Source organism: Chlorocebus sabaeus, chromosome 2 (genome assembly GCF_047675955.1).
Source record: "Chlorocebus sabaeus isolate Y175 chromosome 2, mChlSab1.0.hap1, whole genome shotgun sequence".
Classification (NCBI taxonomy): Eukaryota; Metazoa; Chordata; class Mammalia; order Primates; family Cercopithecidae; genus Chlorocebus; species Chlorocebus sabaeus.
This window is the reverse complement of record NC_132905.1, coordinates 12,584,001-12,605,912: the sequence shown is the minus strand read 5'-3', so window position 1 is coordinate 12,605,912 and position 21,912 is coordinate 12,584,001. Positions and strand designations below refer to the sequence as shown.

The 21,912-nt window shown below is 47.7% G+C and overlaps 1 protein-coding gene across 3 annotated transcripts in view; it reads right to left on the bottom strand.

The window, feature by feature from the left end:
- NFATC2 (nuclear factor of activated T cells 2) overlaps window positions 1-21,912 on the bottom strand; it is a 171,783-nt gene that overhangs the window by 131,402 nt on the left and 18,469 nt on the right. For all 3 annotated transcript variants that reach the window (XM_008013989.3, XM_008013972.3, XM_008013966.3), the window contains exon 2: window positions 4,183-5,212. In XM_008013989.3, coding sequence (XP_008012180.1) covers window positions 4,183-5,212 — 1,030 coding nt within the window. The remainder of the gene's footprint in view (window positions 1-4,182; window positions 5,213-21,912) is intronic.

Sequence of the window (21,912 nt, the reverse complement as noted above, 5' to 3'; positions counted from 1 at the left end):
GCTGAGGCAGCACATATTTCTTAGACATGACAGGTAGAACTATTCACAGGGTAGAGATCTTTCTCTTTGCTTTCTCTTCCACCTTGATGAAGACAGTGTGAGCAACTTCTCAATTAATGAAGCTTATGTTAGTTCTAGCATGTTTCTAACTGCTGTCACTTCTTTTCCCCTGGGAATTTTGAAAAGCATCACTATGGATTTATGTCACCATGTCCTGAGTTTTCACATATGGCAGAAATCATTAATCAGAGTATTCTTTCCCAGTTAGCTCAGGGCTGCTAGCAGCTGACACTATCAACCGGGCTTGGTGAAGCACTTGCAATAAAGCCAATTCTGTCTTCTCTATCACAGCAGTACCAAGAGGAGCCCAAGGGGTAGCACCTCCATAAACTTCATCTGTGCCAGAGTCCAACTTAAACATTTCATCCAACTTATAATCATATCCTCCCTATGCAAGCAAATCTCTTCCTCTTCTTTCCAACCACATTGCCTCCTGAAATCCCTTTTACCCTGCAGTCTTAGGGTTTCCAAAGTACCTTTGCTTTACCTTAGTTACAGTGCCAAGATGCTTTCAAGCTTCTGCCTGCAACCAACAAGCCACACGTGACAACCACTTTTACCCATATAATTTATACAAGTGAACAGTTTTTAAAGGTTTACAAACTATGACTCATTAAAAAACCACTTTAGCCCTGTATTAATATGCTTTAAAGCACCAAAAATTTTGTAAGAAAATTCAGCAGCATACCCCCAGGTTTCAGTTTATACTTTTGTTTGGTTCTGAAATAGGTATTTGATGCTGAAATACAATTTGAAGAAGTAGAGCATCCCTGTAATCCCAGCATTTTGGGAGGCTGAGGCAGGTGGATCACGAAGTCAGGAGATCAAGACCAGCCTGGCCTGTAACGTGGTGAAACCCTGTCTCTACTAAAAATACAAAAAAAAAAAAAAAAAAAAAAAAAAAAAAAAAAAAATAGCCAGGCATAGTGGTATGCGCCTATAGTCCCAGCTACTCGGGAGGCTGAAGCAGGAGAATCGTTTGAAGCCGGGAGGCGGAGGTTGCAGTGAGCCGAGATCACGCTACTGTACTCTGGCCTCAGCAACAGAGCAAGACTCCATCTCAAAAAAAAAAAAAAAAAAAAAAAAAAAAAAAAAAAAAAAAAAAAGCCAAGCACAGTGGCTGACACCTGTAATCCTAGCACTTTGGGAGGCCAAGGCGGGCAGATCATGAGGTCAGGAGTTTGAGACCAGCCTGACCAACATGGTGAAATCCCATCTCTACTAACCACAACAACAACAAAAATTAGCTGGGCATGGTGGCACATTCCTGTAATCCCAGCTACTCAGGAGGCTAAGGCAGGAGAATGGCTTGAACCTGGGAGACGGAGGTTGCAGTGAGCTGAGATCGCGCCACTGCACTCCAGCCTGGGCGACAGAGCGAGACTCCGTCTCAAAAAAAAAAAAAAAAAAAAGAAGTAGAGCACCAGAACCAGCCTGAAATTCTGATTTGAATTCCAGCCCTCTGCTGAGTTGCCCATATACCCTGAGGTCAATGTTATCAGGAGACTTCCCTGATGCCCCATCCTCTCAACTTTATAGAAGATTCTTGCAAAACACCACATTGGCTGGCACAGATTGGTACTTGTGAGGAACCAAAGGACTCTGACACTCAAGATGTCAAGATCAAAGGACTCTGATCAAGATGCCTCATGAAGAGGAAAGGCTTTTGTAAACAAAGTCTCCAATAAATATGTCATAATCATATTTCACAGCAGTGTCCCTCCCTACTCTCAACCATTAAATAAAATCATGGTTTGGAGACTGACCTGTCTACGTAGCACAAAGAACAAGGAGCCCAGACTGGAGTACGATGGTGCCATCTCAGCTCACTGCAACCACTGTCTCCTGGGTTCAAGTGATTCTCCCACCTCAGCCTCCCAAGTAACTGGGATTACAGGCATGCGCTACCATACCCGGCTAATTACGTATTTTTAGTAGAGACGGGGTTTCTCCATGTTGGTCAGGATGGTCTCAAACTCCCGACCTCAGGTGATCCGCCTGCCTTGGCCTCCCAAAGTGCTGGGATTACAGGCATGAGCCACTGTGGCTGGCAGCATTTTCTAAGATAGCCCTGTGAAACTTTAGTCACTGAACTCAGAGCTCTGTAGCCAAATGGCCTTTGAAATCACCGCATACTCTGTCCACATTAAAGTCTCTGAGAAGGCCTGCACACAGGCACCTACTTAACTCTGTTAAACCCAGAAACCCCTTTTTTTAAAGATACAACAACTGACGTACTGAAGCCCTGGTGTTCTCAGAACCTGCTTTGAAGGAAATGCCAGGCTGGATGCTCCCTGCAGTCCATTTTCATCTGGTATGGGGGTGAACAAGGCCCAGTGGGCAGGGCCCGAGGCCACCCTCAACCCCACACCAATCAAGAGCTCCACCTTTATCTATTTATCTATTTGGGGACTCAATTTTTTTTTTTTTTTTTTTTTTTTTTTTAAGGTGGAGTCTTGCTCTGTCGCCCGGCTGGAGTGCAGCGGCATGATCTTGGCTCACTGCAACCTCCGCCAATTCTCCCCCCTCCGCCTCCCGAGTAGCTGGGATTACAGGCATGCGCCACCATACCTGGCTATTTTTTGAATTTTTAGTGGAGATGCGGTTTTGCCATATTGGCCAGGCTGGTCTTGAACTTGCTACCACAGGTGATCCGCCCACCCTGACCTCCCAAAGTGCTGGGATTACAGGCGTAAGCCACTGCACCCGGCCTATGTGGGGACTCAGTTTAATATTTGGGATAAAAGACTTCCATTTGCTAAAATAAAAAATAATTTGAAAACCACAGGGATCGTGGTAACAACATGAGTCTTCCAATTCCTCATCTACGAGAACAGATAGGATAATCTCTAGCCTTAGCCTTCATATACCTCCTTTGTCATTTCATCAAAACAAAGATAAAAAATAACACAAACCAAGTTTCTGTGAGAATCAAATGAAATAATATACATAGAGAGTGCAATTCGCCCTCTATATCCAGGGGTTCTGTGTCCTCAGATTGAAAATATTCAGAAAAAAACAAATCCACAAAGTTCCAAAAAGCAAAATTTGAATTTTCCATGCCCATTGAGTCCATATGAATGAAGTGGTGTGCAGGCATTGTATTAGGTATTCTAAGGTATTATCATCTAGAGATGATGTAATGGATATGGGAGGATGTACATAGGTTATATGCAAATACTATACCATTTTACATATGGGACCTGAGCATCCTCAGATTTTGGTATCCGAGGATACCACTGCACAGGCTCTATACTAACAGTTTGACATGTATCGTCTCATCTAATCCATTTTAAAAAACACACACACACATAAGGTAGGTTCTATTGTCTTCTCACAGGGAATAAACCAAGACCAGAAAGGTGCTCAGTACAAATGTAGTGGGGGGAGGAAGCTCTTGATTGATTAGTGATGTCTGCCCTAGGCACGGCTTCAGAAAGGAGCTCAAGGAGAAAGAGGGTGCTGACTGATTAGCAATGTCTTTCACAAGCACAGCAGCAGAAAGGCAGCAGCAGAGATGCCCATGTTCACTCAGGTAGTGAGTGGCAGAGGCAGGACTCAAAGTGAGCCTTAAGAGACTCCAAAGCCTACATGCTAGCTGCTATCTACATACATCTCTTCAGCTTCCCAAGATTTTAAGCTCCTTGGCTCACACATTTTTTTTAGGGCCTCCATATAACTGGGGCACATAGCAGATGCTAACAAACATCAGTTCCTCTTGTGCCTACTAGAATGTCAGCTCCATGAAGGCAGAAATTTTTGCCTGTTTAGTTCACCACTGTCTCTCCATTACTTATGTAACAGAATCTGCCACCTAGATGTTTGATAAATACTTTTTGAATAAACCAAGTGACATATGAGCAATTACATTTATCATGACTGCAACCTCATAACCATCTGGTGAGCCAGGTACACTAATTATACCCATTTTACAGATGAGAAAAACCTGGCCCAGGGAATGTACCCTCCTTCTCAGGGTCTGGCAACCAGCAAGGGACCAAGCCAAGATTTAAATCCATTTAAAGTCAGACTTAAACCTGACTCTGAATCCCATGCTCATAAACAGAAAACCATCTCTTAAAACTAAACCACGGAAGCAATAATTTTCAAAGCCCTGCTCACCTGCAGATGGGAATGGCAGGCACCAGCGGCTTGGGCCAAGTGGGCGGAACCAGCAGGATGGATTCGGGAGCCGAGTTTCTCCTCTCCCCCTGCTCGCAGGGCCCCAGGAACTCCACGGCCGGGTAGATGTGGCGAGGCAGGCCGGCCTTGGATGGGGCCGCAGACACCGGCGAGGGGTCAGGGCTGGTCTTCCACATCTTGGGGGGGATCCCACAAGGTGAGTCCGTGGCGAGGCTGTTCAGGGCATCCATGATCACGGCAGAGCCAGCCACAGGGGGGTACCCAGCGGGAGCGCCGTGGTCCTGGGGTGCCACGTGAGATGAGGGCTGCGGCGAGGGGCTCCGGGAGCGCTGGGGTGAGGCTCCGGGTGGCAGGGCAACCAAGGCCTCGGCGCACGAATGCCTCCGCTTGGCACCAGGCGACGAGGAGCGGGAGGCCGGACGGGGCACGGGCGAGTGGCGGCCCAGGCAGCTGTCCTCGGCGAGGCTGGTTCGAGGTGACATTATTGGCGAGGTTCTGGGGGAATAATGAGCAGGGATGTTTTGAAACTGCGGACACAGGTCGTCGGGCCCGCCGTTATTGGGCGAGACACAGGGCGAGGTGTAGGGGGAGAAGGTGTCAGAAATGAAGCTGGCAGAGGAGCCGCTGCTAGCGGGGCTCAAGCAAAGCGGCTCGCGGTAGCCCTCGAAGCCGGGCACGGGCAGGGTGAACCTCGGGCTGGCGGCCACCCCGGCCAGGGGCGGCTGCTCCACCAGGAGGCCCGCGTCTCTCATGCGGAGGGGGCCCACTGCCTGGATCAGTTCGTGGGACGGAGTGATCTCGATCCGAGGGCTCAGGCCCGAGGCCCCTGCTGGCTTGGCCGCGCTCAGAAAGTTCTGCGGCCCTACCCTATCCGGCTCTCCGAATCGGCCGGGGGGCTCGCCAGAGACACTAGCAAGGGGGCTGTATGGCTTGAGGCCATAGTCCAGGACATCATCGGGGTATGCGGGTCCGGAGGGTGGGCTGGCGACCTTATGTGCATTCGGCTCTTCTGGAAAGAGAAGGGGGAAGGGGGGTCTTTTTAAGCCTCAAAAACAGAACTCCCGGTGCAGAGCAATCACAGGCTGGGTTTTGTCTCATGTCGTTTATTTTTTTTCAAATTCCCACCATGCCAAACCCCAAGCTAGAAGCTCCGTTCCTCACCAGAAGGAAACTGAGGCCACTTTGTCCCAGGTCCCTGGAGAAGAGAGGTCGAAGCAGAATGAGTTCTGGAAGATCCCTGAGCTAAGGGCCTCCAAACTTGGGTTTAAATGAAACCCTTCGGAGAAGTGTACTTTATCTCACAACCCCGTTCACACCACCGTATACACCCACAACTGCAACAAAAGCCTCCTAAGTCCATACTTACCCCTGCTACGTGACACCCTCAGACCCTACCTCCTGCCTGATTGATTTTGCTTCATCGCTGGTCACGACCCATTAGACGGATTTCCTAACCTGCTGGTGCGGTGGGTCATGACCCGTAGTTTGAAAAGCACCGATCCAGGGACTATGGCAGCACTCTACACAGGTGACATGGACGCAGGACACAGAGGGAGGCTGCACAGGCTCTGCAGCCCATGGTCCCCTGGGCTTGAATCCCAGATTTCACACCAAGTACAAGAAGTGGCTTCATTCAGATCCAGGGCTCCTGACTCATGTCTCGTCTGTGTCATTTTACAAATGAGGAAACTGAGGCCCAGAGCGGGGAAAAGGCCCAGCGAAAGATACGGAATTAGGAGGCTTAAAAATACCACAGGCAAGCCACTTGCCCCCCAACAGGCAGGGTCACTGCTACAGAGGTTACCTGACACCCAAACTATTAAAACCAATGGATGCAGGCTGGGCGTGGCAGCTCACACCTGTAATCCCAGCACTTTGGGAGGCTGAGGCGGGCAGATCACTTGGGGTCAGGAGTTTGAGACCAGCCTGGCCAACATGGTAAAACCCCATCTCTACTAAAAATACAAAAATTAGCCAGGTGTGGTGGCGCAGACCTGTAATCCCAGCTACTCAGGAGGCTGAGGCATAAGAATCGCTTAAAACCAGGAGGCGGAGGTTTCAATGAGCCAAGATTGTGCTGCTGCATGCCAGCCTGGGTGATAGAGTGAGACTCTGTCTCAAAAATAAAATAAAATAAAGATACAACCAATGACTGCAAAATGACCTAACTTCCTTTATTAGTGGCTGCCTACCCCAGGCTCCTGCTGCCACCTCAAAAGGCCCTACCGCTGGAGAATGCTGTTCAAGTAGAACGTTCTAAGACAGCCGCCCAAGGACACTGCCACCCATCACCTCACACTGTCATTTAATTCTCAGCCTAATCCTCTTCTAGCAAACACCCTGCCTCACTGCATCCTGTACAGGTCCAGGTACATGGGGCTGCTTGGGAAATTCCCATGGAGTTAGTGCCCCCCCACCCTTCACTGCAACTCCACCTCCAAGCCCCCCATCTCATCAGAGGCCCCTCCACCCTCCCCGTCAGCTCACGGGACGGCCTGGACTCCTTACTCTGATGCCTCACATCTGATCCGTCATCAGCCCTGACTGCTCCACTGTCAGGACAGAAACCAGATTCCCGGGTCTCCCTACTCCATCGCATCCACCCTGGTCCAAGCCGCTGTCCTCTCGCACGGGGACTACTGCAGTCACCTCCCCCCTGGCCTCCCCACTTTGTGGCTCTGTCAGTCTGTTTGTCATGCAGCAGCCTTTAAGATGTCCATTCTCAAAACCTACTATAAAGGCTTCTGGACACTTTAGATGGAACCAAAAGTCACTAACACAGCCTGTGCCCCGGCCTGCCACCCACCCCCATCACTCCCCACTTCTCCCCAAGCTGGGTCAGCAACAACCCCTCCAACATCCTCGCTGTACTGAAGCAGCTCCTGCCTCAGAGGCCTTGGGTTCCCTCTGCTTGGAAACCCTCCCCACGAGATCCTCCCACTTCCCCTGGTTCCTTCCTGCATCTGCTCAGCCAGCACCTCCTGAGATGGGCCCATCAAAAAGCTCGCCTCCACCCCTTTTCCCGGCCATCTTTTCTCCACTGACACCTGCTAACAGCTCCCCTCGCACCAGGTATCTGTTTAGGCAATCTCATTCTGCCAAACCAGGAGCAGGCAAACCACAGTCCACGGGCCAAACGCGGCCCATGGGTTGTGTCTGTAAATAGTTTTAGGACAACACAGCCACACCTATTTATTTACACAGGGTGAACAAAGCAAGCTACAGCTTACTCCTATACTACAACAGTGGTGTCGGTAGTTTGGGAACCGAATGGCCCCCAAAGCCTGAAATATTTACTCCTTGACCCTTTAGAGAATTTTACAACCCCACACTCGACCCAGAGCTCCATCAGTGTTGGGCCTGTGTCACTGTGGCCCAGCATTGTCTGCCAAGCACCTACCACAGGGCCTGGCACTTGCAAGCCCCCATAAACATTTGCCGAGTGGCTGAGAGAATAAGTAAGTACAAGAACCATGTCCAGGGGCCTGCCAGTCAGAAACAAGACCTTTTCCTGCCTTGGGGAACCCTGGGTGACCACCCCAGTGAGCCTCAGCCTCCTTGTTCCCTTTCTGGGCTGTCCTAGAGGAAATACTGTCCAGTTTAGCTGAGCTGATCTCTCGGGGTCCACATGGTACCCCCACTTCCAAAATGGCTCCCCACAGCTCTAGGTAAAAATAAATGAGCCCTGCCAGGTAGCCTGGCTGGGCCCTGCCTGCCCATCGACCCTCGCCAGCATTCACTCTCCCTCCTGCCCTGTCTGAACTCCAGCCAGAGGGGAATGTGGTGATTTTTGTCTTCTGTTTGATTTTGACGTCATACTCAGCTGCCCAGTTTGGAGTGCTGTGGCACAATAATAGCTCACTGCAGCCTCCGCCTCCCAGGCTCAAGGGATCCTCCCACCTCAGCCTCCCAAGTAGCCGGGACTACCAGCGCACACCACTGGGCTCAGTTAATTTTTTTTTTTTTTTTTTTTTTAGTAGAGACGAGGTTTCACTATGTTGCCCAGGCTAGTCTCAAACTCCTGAGCTCAAGTGATCCTCCCAACTCAGCCTCCCAAAGTGTTGCGATTATAGGCGAGAGCCACCGTGCCTGGCAAAGGGGAGTTTTTTTAAAAGCATCAAGCTCCTTCCTGCCCCGGGATCTTGGTACTTGCCGCTGACCCTGCCTCAACAGCTCCTCCCCTGCCCACTGCCAGGCCCCCTTCTCCACATGACTAAAGACCGCCCATGCCCATGGGCGCCGCTTAAGTACTGCATGCTTCTAGAAGGACCCCTGACCACTTGACTAGCTCAGGCCCGGCTCACAGGTCCCTGCTGTGTTCTGTGCACATCTCGCCACAACGACTGAGGAACTGTGAAGTTCTCCATTTCCCTCAACCTCCAGTCTGCCTCTCCCTCGACCTCGAGATCCACCTCCACCAATCAGCGGATGCTATGAGGACTCTTGCTCTGCCATGCCCCTAGCACTTGGATGGGTCCTGCCACTAAACAGGCCCTCAAAAAGGATGTGTTGGCTGAATGAATGATGCAAGTTCAGAAAAGTCTACCTGGAATAAACTATTAATCAAAGATGCCACTATCCAAACCAAAAGATAGAAGGCTATAACTCTAGAGAGGGTCATTTGGTAATATCCATGAAAATTCCAAACACACATGCCCTTGGAACCACATGTGCCCTCGGAACCAAGCAATGCTACTTTTAGAAATTCATCCTGGGCCACTCATGGTAGCTCAGTCCTGGAATCCCAACCCTTTGGGAGACAGAGGTAGGAAGATTGCTTGAGCTCAGGAGTTTGAGACCAGCCTGGGCAACACAGAGAACCCATCTCCAAAACAAAAAAAAGTTTTTTTCATTAGCTGGGCATGGTGGCACCTGCCTGTAGTCCCAGCTACTGGAGAAGCTGAGGTGGGAGGATCAAGGCTGCAGTGACCCATGATCGTGCCACCACCTCATAGCCTAGGTGACAGGATGTGACCCTGTCTCAAAAAAAAAAAAAAAAAAAAATTCTTCCTGCAGATATACTCTCATTTGTGCAAAATGACCTGTGTATCCTTAAGATTAGTTACTACAACCCTGACTGTAATCCCAAAAGACTGGAAGCAACACAAAACCCATCTACTGGGGATGAATTAATTCTGGTTCATGCATATGAAGGGATACAATATAGCTACAAAAAGGCCTGAAGAAGTTCTTTATGCATTGACATGGAATGACCAGTGAGATTTAGTATTAAAGGAGAAAAGCAAGCTGTATAGTGTGCACAGCATAAAAAGGAGAGGATGTACACAGAGATGTACAGTGTACACAGATGTACAGATGTATACAGATTACACATATGTACACAGATGTACAAAGACATACGCGCACAGATGTACACGCACAGATGTACACACACAGATGTACACACAATGTACACACACAGACAGATGTATACACACAGATGTACACACACAGACAGATGTACACACATAGACAGATGTACAGGCACAGCTGAAGGATGCACAGGCTTTCTCTGGAAGTCACAAGGAACAGTGACATCCTCCAGGGAGGAGAACTAAGGAATAAGAGGACAGTGGTATGGCAGAAAGGAGACTTCCTTTGATTCACGTAATTATGTAAGAAAATAAATGTAACTCCCAAAAGAAACATTTTTAATTTTATTTCATAGGTGGTAGATGACATAACATGATCTATAGTAATGAAACCCTGTTTTATGAAGCAGGAAACGGAGAGGGCAGTCCTCTGCCACTAAGTAGCAGCATGATTTTGGAAAAGTCCCCCACCCACTGGAGGCCTCAACACCTTCTCGTTTATAACTGAACAGCATTACGTTGAATCGGTTCCTTGGCGGCTTCTGGCTCTGAAATCCTTTGATTTTTCTAGCTAGCATCTGTAAGGCCTGGAGTTTTTGAGAGGCTGTAGTTTAATATAAACGTGTATTTGAATTCGCACATACGCGCACACACATACACGCCTTCCTGGAAGGTAACAGAGCATAGATTTTTAATCTAGGAAAAGAGGAATGTCAAATCCATGGCCAACAACATTCTGAGAATTCGAACCAGGAAAACAAAACACAAAAAGTCTCTTAGCAAAAATTCTGGCCATATCAGAAAAACTGCACTGCATCTTATCAGAAACACGCCGTTGGGGCTGATGTGGACAGTCCACAGAAACGCAGTCCTGAAAACGCCCATCGCGCATACTCCCTGGGAGCCCTGAAGAACAGAAAGCTCGAGTGTGCTGAGCAAAAGCATTTAAAGCATTTACATTGGTTTTCATTAATCCAAGCGGCAGAGTTTTTCTTCTTTTTTCCCTCTTGACAAGACTTTAAATGTTTACCAGCAAGCAGGGAATAGGAAGATAATTAATAATCATTTAATTCTCAGTCCCCTGGGTATTTGACAGTAAATTTCACAAATAGCACATCATTAAAATATTTCTCTAAGTTACTGGCTGAGATTTCTCACTATTTCTCCTTAAACAACTGCCATGCCCGCAGGCGGCTTTCTTACAGTCATCACGATGCCTGCACGGCACCGGGTGAAGTTAGTTTCATCTCAGAACCACCAAATTTTCTCAGGAGGGTTTCCAAAAAGCTTGCCTTTTTTTAACCACTTGCACGATCTTTGCTCTATTCATATGCCGCCAAAAAATATTTACTTAATATTTCTAGTATTTAAATTCACTCACTTATTTTTTTTTTTTATTATTTTAAAAGGAAACTTTATACCACTACTGTAGATGGAAAATCAATGTCACCTCCATAAATAGAAGGTAGGGTAAAAATACAATAAAAATAAAACTTACTAAATTCAAGCAAGACACAGTGGCTGGGCAAAGACTCTGAGACTGAGGTTTGATATACCCCCACCCCCGCCAATGCTCCTGTGGTGTAACTCATATACACAGATGTCAGTGTTTTGAGTATAGGGTTTGATGAGTTTTGCCAAATGTCATACATTCTTGCTACTACCGACATAATCAAAATATGGAACATTTCCAGGACCCCAGAAAGTCAAGACCTAGAAACAGGGAGAGGGAGGAGTCAGTGTTAGAAAAGTGTGAATGATACAGCAGTACCTCACTAAAGTGTTACTCCTTTTGTTTGTTTGTTTTGCTTTGTTTTTTGTTTTCTGAGACAGAGTCTCACTCTGTTGCCAGGCTGGAGTACAGTGGTGTGATCTCGACTCACTGCAACCTCCGCCTCCTGGGTTCAAGCAATTCTCCTGCCTCAGCCTCCTGCGTAGCTGGGATTACAGGTGCCCACTACCACGCCCGGCTAATTTTTTTTGTATTTTTAGTAAAGACGGGGTTTCACCATGTTAACCAGGCTGGTCTCGAACTCCTGACCTCAGGTGATCCACCTGCCTCGGCCTCCCAAAGTGCTGGGATTACAGTCTTGAGTCACCACGCCCAGCCTGAAATTCCACTCCTTCTGACTAGTTCGAAGAGAAAATAGCACTGAAAAATAGTTCTTAGCAAATACAATGTCCTCACTGGTGAACCACCTAAAATCCATTTCGCCTACCATGGGAGGTACCTGGCCTAAATATGAGGCATCGGTACCAAAGGGAGGAAGAAGATAGAAGCAGTGATGGGGGATTTAGAGGTTGCTGCTCGAGGGCCTCTGTGCCTCCATGTCATGCACATACTGTTCCCCTTACCCAGAACTCCCTTCCATACCTCCCGACCTTATGTCTCCTAACAAGCCACTATTTATCCATCATGATTTGACCTGAACCACCCCCTCCTGGAGGCCCTCCCTGTTTCCCCAGGCTGGATCAGGCAGCTCTTCTACACTCCCAGGTCCCACAGAAGTCTGTCTATGGATTCGCTCATTTGTCTACCCTCTAGACTCGAGTTTCTTAGAGGCAGATAGGAGTCTTACATCAATAATTATTATGAAGATAATTATAATGCAGAAAAAGCAGCTAAAATGTATTGAGAACTTACACGCAAGGCACTGTTGTAAGCACATCACATGTAGTCAATTACTCGACCCCCACAGCCATCTACCCACCGGATGCCAATAGTAGCTGCCCTGCCCCTCTCCCCGCTGTGGCAACCAAAAATGTCTCCAGGCATCGCCAAACATCTCCTGCCAGGCAGACTCGCCCCCAGCGGAGGACCGTGGCTCCTGGCGTTACAGCCCCAGCATGGCACACGAGGCCTGCACACAGCAGAGGCCCAAAGACTGCTGGAAGCATCAACTCATGACTCACACCCTCAACCTGAACTGATTGAGAAATGAGACATCTGGTCACTCTCGGCCCTGGCAGGTAACGCTCATCTCTGTGGCAGATGTCTGAAAGTTCTCATTCTTATCACCTGTCCTTTCATCAAGTTCCTGGGCGCTTACCCAATAGGTAGGCCCTGTGAATATGTGGCGAAATCTCTGACCACTCCCGAAAACTGCAGGACAAGATTGCTGGGGAGGCCAGTTCAGCCCTCCTCTTTGCCCCACCAAGCAAGAGCTCTAAACTGAGATCCTGGTCTGAGAATGGAGGGTAGCACAGGGTTAGGGGACTCCAGATCCACTCCCGCCCCTGGCTGTGAGACTTGGGGAAACTCCATGTCCTCATGTGTGACACGGGGTGATGACGCTGGTGATACAAGCCTGTCAGTTTCCCTAACCTATGCAAAGCCCAAGACACACAGAATCAATACTCAGTAAACGGGGCCTACTGGATTATTATTGAAAGAACAATCTTTTCAGTGACAATTCTGCTCTCTCCCTGCTATAGTTACTCTATTTTACAACAACTTGAATGCACTAGTCCCCAGCCCCTTCAAAAGCATTATGAAAAAAAGGAAGACATTTTTATAAAAATAAAATGGGTTGGTCAGCACTTTAGGAATTCTCTTTTCACCTCAGATTCTGCTGATCTTCAGAAAATGTGTGGAGGAGGTAAAATGTGCTTCCAACACCCTCTCCATTCCGCACTTTGTACTTTTCCTCCTAGGCTACCTGGGAGTGGATCAACTAAATCTTACTAAAGTGCTAGTGAGTCAGTGAACTGCTTGTCATAACCGAAATACTAATAGCTAACACATCTATACCACTTACTTTATATCGAGAACCACTGTATGCATCTAGTATATGTTCATATTTGTCTCACAAGAACCTTATAAAGCAGGTGATATTGTTTCCCCATTTTATATAGGGGGAAAATGAGGCTCAGAGAGGGTAAGTAATTTGCTCAAGGTCACACAGCTTCTAAGTATCAGAGCCAAGATTCATTCTCAGGCAACCTGGCTCCTCCACCCCCTTAACCACTACTTTATCCTGCATCTCAGGAAAGAGGTGATTTCCTGGATGGTGACACCCTGACCCTGACACAGGGAAGCAAGGATCCCCCTGGAAAAGAAAATATTCTGGGGGCCTCGTCATTTCACTCGGGAGGTAGGCTGCCCCTGACAACTGAAGATACAGATTCCTTTCTTCAGGAATGTTCACAGTCTCTCCTTTTGCCCCAGAATTGAGTCAAAGATTATTTTAAAAATCACACTCAGGCCACATAGTGGTCCCCGCCAGTGCCTCTCCCCCTGGAAGCTCTGGAGGCCTGTTGCTCACCCTCACAGACGGACACACAGCCAAGTCTGAGGTGGCCACTCACTCAGCGCCAACCCGCCAGCCAACAGATCACTTTTGAAAAAAGGAACAGCAAGAGAACATCTTCTCTGCCTAGAACTGCAGGCGGTGGAATTTTCGGGAAGCAGAATAGTATGACCAAAATAGAAACCCAGCTAGGGAACCTCTGAGAGGCAGCCGTCCTTGGGGGGCACGGGGAGGGGCAGAGACCAATGGAGCTTTCAGGCTTGAGTGGCTGGGAAGAGAGGAACAGGGCCTGGCCTGGGGGCTGGATGCCCCCTCGATGGGCAGCGGGGCCACAGGGCTCCACTGATCCCTGGCCAAGCTGATCCGACCCACGGCTTGATGAGCTCACCCCGATGCCGAGGTGGTGTGAGTCCCAGGGCCTGGGTTTGGGACATCACAGTCTGTCGCCAAGGCAGCACTTAGGATGCCACAGCTGGCACCACAGACCTGTAGCCGGAGGAAAGGGGCAGACAGAGAGACAAACCTCGCCTCCTGCCACTCACCCCGACAACTCGCATAACTTCCTGCCCATCAGGGCTGCAAGGAACCCCAAAACAGAGCAGGAAGGTGGATGGATTTTTCATCTGGCGGGTGTGCACAACCTACAGAAAGAACCCCTTTGAAAAGTAATGGATTGCCTCCAAATAACAAATCTGACACTCAGCAAACTTTCAGACAAGCCCCCTTAGACCACTGCTGCCCACGCCCCACCCGGTCACACACACACACCACCTAACAGTAAGTGGATTCTCAATCAATGAATCATGTGTATTAATGATGAGAGTCAGGTTGTCACACCCTTCATTCAGAGGTGACACATACAGACACAGGGCCTGAAAGTCAAGAAATTCCATCTGGATAAATCAGGTCCAGAAATGCCAAAAAGGAAAGGGAGGACATTTGCCATCCTGTCTCGTCCATGGAACCACTGGAAAAAGTCATCCTGAACGCGATGTCTTTGCTGACCTTGCCCCAGCTAAGACAGCTGTCTGCCTTCCCCAGACAGGGCCGAAAGACAAGCTCAGTGGTGCTTCCCAGGCAGGCTGCTGCAAGGCCAGGCGCCCGGGACACAGGACCGGGGTGATCCACAAGCAATGAGGCTTGCAGACTGGCTGCTGGCATGACTGCTTGCAAAAACACGCGCGCCCACATGCTGACACGTATTGCTTTTGGAGAAGGGTGGAGAAATGTATGGAATCTGCAACCCACAGGCCACAAGGTCACCTTTTAGATGGGGGCAGCAGGGCCCAGGCATGTGGCACACACAAAAACTCATCTCCATCGTCAAATCTGGATGCGAAGAACTGTCTCTTGCTGGTTTCAAGACATTTCCTGGGGCCCTCCTGCCTTGGAGAATTCCAGAGATATTCCTATTTTTAGTCACTCGAACAGCTTATGTCCACTGTGCTGCAAGCTTTCACGTGTACCTGTTCTCTCTGCAGTTTACATCAACTGCTGGAGATAGCTACTCTGAACACCTCTGTGTTACAGATGGAGAAACTGAGGCTTGGGGTGCAGGGAAATTCCCAAGACCACAAAAAGAGTCAGGGCAAAGCTTGGATTAAATTTCAGGGTTGGGGGTGCACCGGAGTATGTGGTGAGGGGCAGTGCATGGGGGGAAGGGCTGTACATGTGTAGCATGATGTGTGTGTATATAGGATCTGCAGATTTCATCAGTTTTGTTGTTTGTTTTTGAGATGGAGTCTCACTCTTGTTGCACAGTCTAGAGTGCAGTGGCACAGATCTCGGCTCACTGCAACCTCCACCTCCTGGGTTCAAGCGATTCTCCTGCCTCAGCCTCCCTAGTAGCTGGAATTACAGGTACCTGCCACCACACCCAGCTAATTTTTGTATTTTCAGTAGAGACAGGATTTCACCATGTTGGCCAGGCTGGTCTCGAACTCCTGACCTTAGATGATCCACCCACCTCAGCCTCCCAGCAGTGGGATTAGAGGTGTGAGCCACCATGCCCGGCCTTCATCAGTTTTTAAAATATGCATCACTTATATGCAGTAAAACGCACAAATATTTCACATACATCTTGTGCCTTTGCATATAGATGCGCACAAGATACAGAACATTTCAAGTACCCCAGAGGGTTCTGTGTGGCCCCTCTGAAGCCAGACACCCTCCCCCCGGAAGAACCACTGCCTGACTTTTCTCACCCTATGCTGGGTTTGACTGTTCTCGAACGTCCTTTAAATAAAATCTGGATGGATGTGTCTCACTTCTTTTGCTCAATCATATCTGAGCTTCACCCATATTGTGTGCAGTAGCCCTTTCTCTTTCATTGCTGTGTACTATTTCGTTGTACAAATCAACCACAATTTATCCAATCACCTTGCTGAACTCCCTCCGTTTTTAAAGCATTTGAGATGAAACGCGTGATTTAGCAAGGTCTGTGTCTAACAGAAGAGAGTCCAGTGCATGACAGAGAACAGACCTCAGAGTGGCTTCCTCACCAAAAGGAGAAGGAAAGATCTGGTCAGAAGAGTTTCCCAGAAATAGACTTGAGAGAATCCTCCTGCAACAGGACTCGCCAGGGCTAAACCCACCCACTCTGTCGAAGGCCTGCAGAAGACAACGTGAGCAGGGGAACATCTCTTCTTCCCATCCTCTGCCCAACTTAGCAAAGAGCCCCCTTCTCCGACCAGCCCCCTCTGAGAGTTTGGTCTCCTATGGATCCCCACATCCTGAAAGGCTGATTTCCATTTTTCCTTCAGGCAACTTCGCACAGCCTGAAAGGCTGATTTCCATTTTTCCTTCAGGCAACTTAAAATCCAAGTAGAAACTTCCCCTTGAAGACAGTGGGGCCTGTGTAACCCTTGGCCGGGGGCAGAGATTTAAAATTAATGCCTTCTTGACTGACAGCTTCTTTATTTATACTTTTCCCCAGGAGCTTTCATTTCAGTGCCATGTTCCCGGGGGTGGGCACACTTCATCAGTGGCCCCTGCCAACCCCCTGGTTATTAAGACATTCCTCCCTACTCCATGGCAACAGAGGTGATGTCACCCATTGCGGATTTCAGAGCTGCAGCCCACCTTCTTAGAATTATACAGGTAAACAGCCCCTTTCCACAGCCTTTAAAATAACTTTAGCAGGCATTTCAGACTTGGGTTTGTTTTTCCCCCTCATTTAACACTCTCACTTTTGCAGGCACGCCCACGCAGGTCTGTTTTGATAAGGACCTTCATAAATCCTGAGCTTTGCAGGCCACTTTCTTCCCTTCAGGCCCAGCTGAAGAAATGCTCTTTTTCCAAAACCTCAGATTACAAGGTCAAGAGGGTCCCAAATACCAACTCAGGAAAAGCAATCTCCCCACTCTGCATGTGGCTTACAGTCTGCCTTCGGTATATGTCTTCCACAGAGGGAAAAAGCATTAAAGATTCCAGTGCAGGGCTTTAGATCCAGATGCCCAAGAGGCAGGCAGGACCATCCACCAAGATGGAGAAAGAAGCAGAAAAATAGCAGAGCTCCCCGTCATTTCTCATTTCTACCTTAGCCAGGAGTTTTCCAATGAGTATAATCCCATTAGGACAGTAGCAAGATACAATGTATAATTATATAAATATCAGCTATAAGAGGCGAACGTGCACACATCCCACCGTACATGAGACACATCAGACAAAGTTAGAGACAGCAGCTGCATACGGCGTCCTGCTGCCCTCCAGGGCCACATTCTGGCTATGAGATACAGTGCTGACGGCAGGCACCTAGGACTCTAAGTGCCCAAGTTCAAGGCCTGCCCTGCCATTTACCAATGCAGACCCTCAGCAAAGTTACCTGACCCCCAAGAGCCTGATCTCACTGGTCCGGGATGCAGCCTGAGAACTTCTAATGCAGCCAGAACTGAGAGCCCCTTGCCACCCATTCTACATTTTTCAAAAGTATTTAACCTGCCACCTGATATGGCTGGAGAGCCTTGAGAACCAACCTGAATAACACTGTTTTAAAGTTTCAAGAGCCTCCACTCCTGATCAAAATCTACGCCACCAAAAGAACACAGGGGCTTGAATTTAGAAGCCAAGATACCATGTGTTTCACAGGGAAGAATGAGTGAGGCAACTTCAACCTCATTTCCTCTGCCTCCCTGCAAGGCTGATGCTCAATTCTAGCCCTCATTTCACCTTTCCAGCTGCACCTGGAGACGTTATTTGTCCAAAGCAGGCTTATTAAGGCCTGTCCTTAACGCAACAGAGAAGGCAATGTCTCTGAATGTCACATGTGTTTAGTGAACCTGCTTGCTTAGTGTAGAACACTATTTTTAGCAAGCACCAAACACATACACACACACACACACACACACACACACACAAATACTGTATCACAGCACCTCATATGTCCCTATTTGTTTACCAGACTATGACCCATATTGGCTTGGGGGCCAGGAACCATATCTAATTTGTGTGTATGCCCCTACAGGGTCTGGCACAAAACCAGCTTTCAGTGTGTTTGCCGAAAGAATGGGGTTTTAATTGTGCCCTGTGAATGGATCGAGAGCAGCTGTTCCTACACTGAAGTGCCAGTGAAATTAGGGAATGGGACACAGAAGGGTCTGTGAGTGCTGAGAAATGACATCAAAAGCACGTGGGGGGATAGGAAGTGGAGAGGGGAGGTGGGAATGTGTGGGTGGGGGGTGCAGGGGGTATGTGGTGAGGGGGCAGTGCCCAGGGGAAAGGGCTGCCCATGTGTAGCATGCACATGCATGGTGGGTGTGTATACAGAATCTGCAGATTACATCAGCTTTTTAAAGGGCTGTGACCTCAAAAGTTTAAGGATCACAGGAATAGACTCTATAAAACAACAAACAGTGATCAGAAGGAACCTGTTTTCCTTTCCGAAAGGCCAAGGTTGGCATTAAATGCTTTAGCTTACCAGGGATTGGAGGAGGGCTGCACCAGACTGTTGAGGCAAAGCAGATGTGAGCACTCCCCACATATCTGTCCCCACAGTAACTGGAGATCTGGCATCTCTGGAGGTGACCAGGAATCCCTAGTACCCACCTGTCTCTCTCAGCATATTGCAAGTTGGGAGAAGTAAGAATCCATTGCATTCACAAGCATGCATAAGGGAATTCAGCTTCTGAACTGTCTGCTGACAGCCAGCACATCTTCCCCCTCCAGGGTGGGATCAGTGGCCCCATCAGGACTCCCACATCCCTGCCCCCAGGTCTTTCTGTCACTGTGTACTTGGTTGTCTCCTCCACTTGAAAGAAAATTAAGTCTTCTTTGCATATCTCTAGTGAATAAATTTGAAACCTAAAGAGATAAAATGGATAATTTCCCAGAAAGATATAGTTTACAAAAATTGACTCCAGTAGAAATAGAAAGTGTAAAGAGACCAATTCCCACAATATAGAGAAAGCCATCAAGAAACAACTCCACAAAGAAGCGCCAGGTCCAGGCGGCTTCACAGAAGAATTCGATCACAGCTTTAGAGACCAGGGAGTCCCAGGGAGACAGAAATTGTTCCTGAACATAGACAAGGAAAGAAACCTGAACCTGATAGCACACAAAATAGGACAATATGAGTATCACTCATGAATACTGAAAAATTCTTAAACATTATCTGATGCCACCACCACCTTAATAATATGAGAAGTGGAGTCCATACCAGGGATGTTTTCACATAAAGAAATCTAATAATGTATGCCAACATATTAATAGGTCTAAGAAGAATAAGATCATATTTTTCCATAGATTCTGAAAAAAGCCTTTGATATAATTCAACTTGCATTTGTAATAAAAACTCTCAGGGAAAAAAGAAAGAACTAACTAATACTTCCTTTACATAATTCATACGCCTCAATTCTAAAGCCAACACTGGAGGTCCTCCTCCAAGGCAAGGATGCCCACTGTCTTTGCTATCATGTAACACTCTACTGGAGGTATTAGTTAATACAATTAGACAAGAGAAAACAACAGAGGCACAATCAGAGGCACTAGCTCAGAGAGGGCAGGATCTGGGTCTCATTCCTCATTGTGACCCTAGGATCTAACACAGTGGGTGCTCAGTAGCTGAATGAGTAACTAAACAATGGTTCATATTAATTGAACACCTCCATTAACAAAAGCAAGGGTTTACTACAACACTAGTAACAGATCACATGCTGTGTTGATTTAAATGGATTAACCTATGCAAGGCAGACAACAGTCCTATGAGGCAAGTGGTATTATTTCAGCCATTTTACAGATAAGCAGACAGAGGTCCAGAGAAGTTAGAGGACTTGCTCAAGATCACCTTGTAGTAAACAAGGTTTTCAATTCCAGCCCTGCCATGGTCCCAGATGCCTTGCTAACTGGTTCGTATGTGTCTCTCACCAAATGAGAGAATGAGGAACCTCACACAGTTCAGAACACATGATATGGAGCAAGGCTGCCCATTTTGGGAAAATTACTTTACCTCTCTGTGCCTTAGCATCCTCCTCCGTAAAACACGGGTGATAATAGTGCCTGCCTGCTAGAGGAATCACATGGGCTAATGAACGTCTGCTACACGCTAAACTCCATAAAATGAGCATCCGTCTTCCCCAAAATTCCCTAATACACCTTCACCAATTCTAACAACAATGTCTGTCCCATTAGCAGTACCTTTCCCTCCTTGGTTTCTGCCAAGCTCATGCCCAGAGTTAAGGGTAGAACTTTACATGCATCACCAATATGTTGCCATCTGGGACAAAACCTAACAACAGGATAAAGGCTAGCGTTCACCCCTGAGGAGTTCTCATACAGAAGCAGAGAGGTGACTGCTATTAACATCTGGGTGACCCAGAGCCAGAGACACGTCTGGGAGTTCACATTAGCCTCTCAAAGCTCACCATGTCTCTTCTCTTTTTTTTTTTGTCTGGTTTGTTGGTTTGAGACAGGGTTTCCCTCTGTCCCATGGGCTGGAGTGTAGTGGCACGATCACGTCTCAGGGCAGCCTCGAACTCCTGTTTAAGAGATTCTCCCACCTAAGCCTCCTGAGTAGCTGGGAAGCTGGGTCTACAGGCATGCGCAACTAGGCTAGGCTAATTGTTTTAGTTTTTATTTTTATTAGAGATGAGGTCTTGCTCTGTTGCCCAGGCTGGTCTTAAAGTCCTGGACTCAAGCGATCTTCCCACCTTGACCTCCCAAAGTGTTGGGATTGCAGGCATGAGCCGCTGCTCCCGGCCACGACATCCCTTCTCTTCCTGGGTGCTAACTCTTCTGTGCTGCCTACTTCTCAGCAAAAAGTAAGTGCTTTCCGGATTCCAGAGTATTACTCTGTACTCCTTAAGTGTGGGCTTCACGTAGTAAAGTCTTCCAAAGAGTTTGAAGAAACTGACAAAAGCTACCTCTGCCGGGTAATCAAGGTTAACATCAATGATAAATGATATGGATAGTACACATTTTTTTGTCTGGTTTTTTGGTTTTTTTTTTTTTTTGAGACAGAGTCTCACTCTTGTAGCCCAGGGAGCCCAGGCTGGAGTAGTGGTGCCACCCACCTCACTGCAACCTCCGCCTCCTGGGTTCAAGCAATTCTCCTGCATCAGCCTCCTGAGTAGCTGGAATTACAGGTGCCTTCCACCATGCCTGGCTAATTTGTGTATTTTTAGTAGAGTTGGGGTTTCACCATGTTGGCCAGGCTGGTCTTGAACTCATGACCTCAGGTGATCCGCCCATCTCAGCCTCCCAAAGTGTTGGGATTACAGGCATGAGCCACCACATCCAGCTGGATAGTACATACTCTTGATATGATGTGATGAGAAGGGGCCTTTATCTTTGTGGGTTTCCTCCTGAAAACCTAGAGCCCTAGTCTAATGAAGGGACAGTCTACAATACAACCAACAATCCTCAAAAACAGTGAAGGTCACAAAAAACATTCTCAATCTGAACGAGGCAGAAAACTCAGTTAATAATGTGTCAATATTGGTTCGTTGATTACAATAAATGCACCATACTAATATAAAACATTAATAACATGGGGAAACAGGGTAGTGGGTATATGGGAACTCTCTGTGCTATCTTTGCAACTTTTCTGTAAATCTGAAACTGTTCCAAAAAATAAAGTTTAAAAAAAAAAAAAAAAAAAAAAAAACAGATTCCAGGGCTTTCATTGTGGTCATTTAGATACCCATCTGGTGGCC